The sequence below is a fragment of the Mastomys coucha genome, unplaced genomic scaffold, assembly GCF_008632895.1.
Source record: "Mastomys coucha isolate ucsf_1 unplaced genomic scaffold, UCSF_Mcou_1 pScaffold4, whole genome shotgun sequence".
NCBI classification, from domain to species: domain Eukaryota; kingdom Metazoa; phylum Chordata; class Mammalia; order Rodentia; family Muridae; genus Mastomys; species Mastomys coucha.
In genome coordinates, this window is record NW_022196910.1 from 56,148,184 (window position 1) to 56,154,844 (window position 6,661).

The 6,661-nt window shown below is 39.3% G+C and overlaps 1 protein-coding gene across 7 annotated transcripts in view; it reads left to right on the forward strand.

Annotated features, from left to right (window-relative positions):
• Positions 1–6,661, forward strand: part of Sarnp (SAP domain containing ribonucleoprotein) — a 56,721-nt gene that overhangs the window by 24,083 nt on the left and 25,977 nt on the right. For all 7 annotated transcript variants that reach the window (XM_031350178.1, XM_031350180.1, XM_031350175.1 and 4 more), the window contains 4 exons: positions 1,016–1,067; positions 3,091–3,164; positions 3,615–3,643; positions 5,939–5,964. In XM_031350178.1, coding sequence (XP_031206038.1) covers positions 1,016–1,067; positions 3,091–3,164; positions 3,615–3,643; positions 5,939–5,964 — 181 coding nt within the window. The remainder of the gene's footprint in view (positions 1–1,015; positions 1,068–3,090; positions 3,165–3,614; positions 3,644–5,938; positions 5,965–6,661) is intronic.

Sequence of the window (6,661 nt, forward strand, 5' to 3'; positions counted from 1 at the left end):
CAAACAGTATATTCCGGGGCTGATTTGAATCCCTTTCCAAAAGGAAATCTCTTTACATCATTTTAGACCTGAAGTTATGTGTAAATACACTTCTATTTCGAGCCAAGACAAATATTGTAGGACTTCGTTGTGGTCAGCAGGGGGCATTCGTTGCTTGCCTGTTAGTCTAAGGACTTCCAACAAAAAGATGGAAGAGAGTTAGGGCGTGTTCTCTGAAATTGCTTCCTCTGAAAATGTCATTAAACCATTACTACCTTTCAGGGCATCAAATGGGAAAAGTGTTTGGGATATTGGAACAAAAGCTGCCCATGTCTCTAAATAAGGGACCTTAATGAGACTGGTTATGACCCGCGGTTTTATGGGAGTTGTTTGTTGGAGACTTAATGCCCTTCCATTTATCCTTGGGACTTCCGAACTTTGTCTCCTGCCCCTGCAGTCCCCCTCTTTTGTTTTCTCTTAAGCCTTTTGACCAGTAACTTACCATGTTTTCCTAATTCAGCCCCCACCTCCTTAGCCTTTCTTCTTCCCACTTCCTGTGGCATTTTTATTTGTTCTGCTTTGACGGTTTCAGCTAGAGCTACAATCCCACGGGAGCAATAGGGACTTACAAAAGAAGGAAATCAGGGCTGGTTCAGCACTAGTTAAATATTGTGATGAAAATTGAGAGCTTCTATTTAATTGAAGGTTGGAGATATAGTTCTTAGTTCAAAAGTAATTGTGAAGTGCCTAAAAGCAAATGAAATGACTTATGTGTGTGTCCCTTCAGCCCAGTGTTTTTAGCCTGATGACTTTGCTGATTATGACCTCGAACCTTAGTTAAAATAACTTAGTTTTACTTTAATTTTTTTCTTCTCAGTTGATGACAGTTTGAGGAGCCAGAGTTGTCATGGACTTTGGATTGAGGAGTGGTTGACACATGTGGGGCAGAGGGCATAACTCATGTGAATTCTTGCACATTTCTAATGTTTTGGGTTAAGATAGCAGTTTTCTGACTTTTAAAAATCTGTCTTTTTAGGGCATCAGAAAAGAAGGTGGTAAAAATTACATCTGGAATACCTCAGACTGAGGTAAGTATTTTTTTTTGAGGTGTGGGTGGGGATGTGATGCATAAATGCCATAGTGCACGTGTGGACTGAGGACAGGTTTCATAGTGCATTCTTGCCTTCCACTTTGTTGACATAGAGGTCTCTCCTTTAAAAACATTTTTTGTTTTGTTTTGTTTTTTTGTTTTTCGAGACAGGGTTTCTCTGTAGCCCTGGCTGTCCTGGAACTCACTCTGTAGACCAGGCTGGCCTCGAACTCAGAAATCCGCCTGTCTCTGCCTCCCAAGTGCTGGGATTAAAGGCATGCGCCACCACCGCCCGGCTAAAAACATTTTTTAAAATTACATTTTATCTATCTGGGTTTGTGGGTGTGTGGGGTGTGGTTGTGCACGTATGTGCTTGTGTAGATCAGAGGACAACTTGGGGGAATTGGTTCTCTTCTAGCATGTGGGTCACAGAGATAAAACTTAGGTTGTCTGGCTTGGCATTGAACATTATTACTCACTGAACCATCTTGCTGGACTTAGTCAGGCCTCTTGTTTCTGCTGCTGTGATGTGTACTCCAGGCTAGCTGGCCCATGAGCTTCCAGCAGATAAATACCTCCCATCTTACAATAGAAAGATATGTACTAGCATATTCTGCTTTTACATGGGCTCTGAGACATTCTAGCTCATGTTAATAGACTTGTACAGCCTGAGTCCCCATTTTTATTTTTATTTTTTGTTCCTTAGAATAGCATTGTACTGTGTAGCTCAGGCTGGCCCCGAACAAATGTACTTCAGCATCCTGGGTGTTAGGATTCTAGGTATATGTCACCATGCCTGGCTATTTTCTGTTTTTAACCTTTTCTTCTGTCTTCATCATTATTTAAAATTTTCATTTAGGGCTGTTAAGTTGGCACTGTAGGTAAGGGTCCCTGTGGCTAAAGCCTGAGTGTGATCCATGTAAATAATTTATTCATAGACAAATTTATTAGGGGAATTGGGGGAGTATTAACAATTGATGGTTTTTTTTCTACCAACTCAGGAAAATATTTGGCTGGCATAGTGAGTAAATTATCTTTAAGGTGTCATCTGTTACATATATCACTGTAGTCTTAATAGTAACTTTATTAAGTTTATTGGTACAGGGTTAGAGTTTGAGAGGATTGTATGTACTTTGGAAAAGTAGCAATGGTAGATATTCCTTTAAGTTGTTAATTGTTAGCTGGTAAGAGTGAAATTTCTTTCGATTCTTATCTCAAGATGTTTGAAATCAGGTTTCATTGAGATCTTGTGTTCAGTTTTGTACTTTCAAAGTAGAGGGTTTTGTTGTTGTTGTTTTTGAGGCAGGGTTTCTCTGTGTAGTCCTGGCTGTCCTGGAACTCACTGTATAGACCAGGCTGGCCTCAAACTCAGAGATCCACCAGCCTCTATCTCTGAGTGCTGCGAGTGTGCCTCCATGCCTGGCTCATAGTTGAGATTTATTCACTTCTTTTAGAATTCAGGCAGGAAGTGTTTTGTTGTTGTTGTTGGTGGTGGTGTTTTTAACTGTACTGGAACCAATATGCTAAGTTGATTATCTCCCTCTTTCCCTCTCCCTCTCCCTCTCTCTCTCTCTTTCTTTCTCTCTCTCTCTTTCTCTTTCTCTCTCTTTCTCTCCCCCATCTGTCTGCCTGTCTGCCTGTCTGTCTGTCTGTCTGTCTCTCTCTCTTTCTGTATCTTTTTCAAATAAAATAGAACTTTTGTGTTTTGAGGTTTATGTAGAATATGGATTTTATTTTATTCTTTTGTTTTTGAGAATGTGAATACAATGAGAGAGAGAGAGAGAGAGAGAGAGAGAGAGAGAGAGAGAGAGAGAGAGAGAGAGAGAGAGAGAGAGAGAGAGAGAGAAAGAGAGATGTGTTTGCTTTCTGGAAACAATTGTTGTGTTAAGCTTTAGAATGGATGCTACCTGATATGGCCTAAGGTTGTCAGTGTTTCCATTAGATCTTAAGAAATGACCCTAACCAACTTTTTTTTTTAAACAAGAAATTACAGTTTTCATTTTTTCATTATCATCCCTTAGAGAATGCAGAAGAGGGCTGAACGATTCAATGTGCCTGTAAGCCTGGAGAGTAAGAAAGCTGCTCGGGCGGCTAGGTGAGTACTTCTACCTGTTTGGATCCAAGGTGGGGATGTTACGATGGTGTAGGGGTGATAGCTTTGTTTCTAGTTATAATTGTTGGTTTTAAGTAGAAGTGTCTTCATTGAACTTAATGAACACAATTTGGGCCATACTCAGGACATTTCTGTTGATTTGAATGTTGTAACTATGCACTGGGTTTTGTCATCATTGGTCAGAGTTTTTATGATAGGTAAAAGTCAGGAACTGACAGCTGCCCCTGAGTCTGAGGAGTTCTTTTAGTGGACTCTTGGACTGTTGGTGAGAAGGAGAGTAAACTGAACCTCTTTCATGGGGTTGTTAGAATTAGCTAATGATTGCAAAGTTTGAGATCACAAGAAAGAAGTGTTATGCACCCTTGACACGGACACAGACAACTAAGGGTGTGAACAGCTTCCTAAAATTTAGCTTGTTTTTTCTTCTTACAGGTTTGGAATTTCTTCAGTTCCAACAAAAGGTGAGAATACAGAGGTTCTTCTGAGAAAGTTTACTTTGTCTTTTTTCTGACTATAGATTCATTCCTCCAAACTAAGGTAACTTGGTTGGCTCGAGAGGCCTCAGAGGCCATAGCCTCTGTACCTTAAGACATCATGAATAATTGAGAGAGTGCGCTCACCATTTGTTCTTTTTTTTAGGACGTCTGAGAAATTTTTAGTACCTTGTTCACTTATTTTTGTGTCTTATTAGCATAAAATTATTGTGTACTTTTTTAGTGCTCTGAGCTAACATAATATTAAAGTGAAGGAGACTATATTTAACTTCACAATTTTATTTTAAGAAGTTACCAGGAAGTAACCTCTGATATACTTACAGGCTTAGCCATGCAGTTTATGATAGCATCACATATATTGATCAGTAAATTGGAAAAAAATATGTATCCAATACAGTATTAATTGGTTAAATGTAAACTGTAGTATATTAGACTATGTAGAATGTTAAAAATGATATATTAAGGACTGAGGAGATGGCTCAGTGAGTAAAGTGCTTGAAAAGAATTTGATCCCCAGAACTCACATTTAAAAAAAAAAAGCAGGATGTAGTAATGTATGCTTATAATCCTAGTGGTTGGCAGGCAGAGGCAGGTCGGGCACCTGGGCCTTCTGGCTGGTCATTCTGACTAATCGGTGAGCTTTAGGCCAATGAGAGACCCTCTCAATAGAACCAAACAAAGTAGACAGATCCAGGGGAGCCATACCTGAGGTTGTCCTCTGGTTTCCATATGTACACACAAAATATACTTTAAGATAGGGTATACTAGTGTATTCCTGCATTTAGGAGACTAAGGCAAGAGGATCACCATTTGAAATCTAGTCTCAGCTATAGAGTAAAAAACTATCTCAAAACAAGAGCCAGGACGGTGGTGGTATACACCTTAAATCCCAGCACTTGGGAGGCAGAGGCAGGTTATAAGCTCAAGGCCAGCCTGGTCTACAGAGTTCCAAGATAGCCAGGGCTACATAGAAAAATCCTGTCTTGAGAAAGAGAACAAAAGGGCCGAGCGGCTGATCTGTACATTAATTTATAGTACTCTCGCCTAGCATGCAAGAGAAGTGGACAAAGGATTTGGGGTTCAAGGTCATCCTCCGCTGCATGCATGCTGTATTAGGTGCTTTTTTGTTGACGTCATAAAATACATGATGGAAGGCAACTTAAGGCAGAAAATTTATTTTGGTTTAGGCTTCCAGAGGTGTAAGTTCACGGTAGAACAGAGGCAGGGCACCAGGCACCAGGCATGGTGGCAGGAACAGGGAGCTGTGAACTCACTTCTTGAAACATAGGCGTGGAGCACAGAGAGGCCTGATACTCATCAGCTACAGCAGATTTTGTACCGATTACCAGTTAGTTATTTGTCATTCCCTCATCTACCCCAGTGCTTAATCAATCACTGATGTTTGTCTCCATTTATAAATTTAGCTTCACACAAATGGAAGCATGTGTGTGATCTCTGCTCTTTTGTGATTAGCTTTTCACTTAGTGTAAAATTTCACTTTGAACCACAGACTGCCCTCAGACTTGCTTTGTAACTTACTTTGGCTGGTTCCTCAGATTTACAATCTTCCCAAATGCTAAAATTACAGATCTGCACCTCCAGGCCTGCTTTGTGGTCACATCTGTTTGTGCATTAAGTGCTATGTCACTGAGCATTATCCTCAGCCTAGCATGTTTCCAGCATTGATAATAGGGAAAATCTCATTCATCTTATTGCTTATAATATATATCCTACTTTATGAGCATGTCCCATTTTATTTATTCAGTCATCAGTTGGTACTTGTTCATGATACTGTATCAGATGAAAAGGAAGTTGGTGCTTATGTGTTCATTTTATCTGATACAATTAATGATGCTGTGAATATTTGTAAGTTTTGTATAGATGTATGTTTTCTTCATTTTTGAACCAATGTCTAGAAGATAATCTACGTGGAATTGATTCTCTTCTTCCACCTTTATTTGGGCTCTAGGGATTGAGCGGCCAGGCTTGTGGGGCAGGCACCTCTCCCTGCTGAGCCTTCTCTCAGCCCCAATGTCTAAGTGCTAATAACCACAAAAGAGTCTGTGGAAGTAACTTATAAATTCTTTTTGTAGGTATTGTTCTTTTTTTAATCAATTAATTTAATTTTTGAAGCAGGGTCTCATGTATATCTAAAGGGTTTTTATCCTGTGTATTATTGTTTATGGTTTAAATTTGATTTGAAGATTTAATTTTGTGAAATTTTAAAAATATTAAGTAACTTCAAATTTTTTATTTCCTTAGGTTTATCATCTGACACCAAGCCTATGGTATGGAATCTTTTTTAATCTTTTAAAAAGCCATATTTTTTAAAAAAAAAATTGTTTTTTAACCTTTATTTTAAATGAATGTGTATTCTGCCTGCATGTGTGTCTGTACTCCATGTGCTTGTTGGGTTTCCTGAGTTCTGAGTTATAGACAGTTAGGAGCTGCTGTATGGGTGCTGGGAATTGAACCCAGGTCTTCTGGAAGAGCAACCAGTGCTCTTAAACCCTGTGCCATCTCTCCAGCCCCACAAAGCTAGATCTTAATTCTGTACAGTTTTGAAGATTGAGTCTCTTTGTGAGATTAGAGGGGACTCTGAGGTCATGGGTTGGCAACTTTTCAGTATAATATGCCCTAAATTTTAAGTGTTTGAAATGGGAAAGTTTAGAAAACTTGGCCACATATTCAAATTACTATAGATAACCTTCCTTCCTACCAACCATTATTTTAAAGGATAAATAGATATTTGTTAGCTAAAAACTAACCCTTTTGTTTTATGACCCTGAAGTTTTTAGGCCTTGTCTAGTAGCTTTTAGTCTTTTTTTTTTTTTTTTAAACTATTTTATTTTGTTTTGTTTCTTCAAAATAGGGTTTTTCTGTGTAGCCCTTGCTGTTCTGGAATTTGCTCCGTAGACTAGGCCTCCCTCAAACTCCATCCTCCTGCCTCTCTGCCCTCTGCCCCTGCCCCTGCCCCTGCCCCTG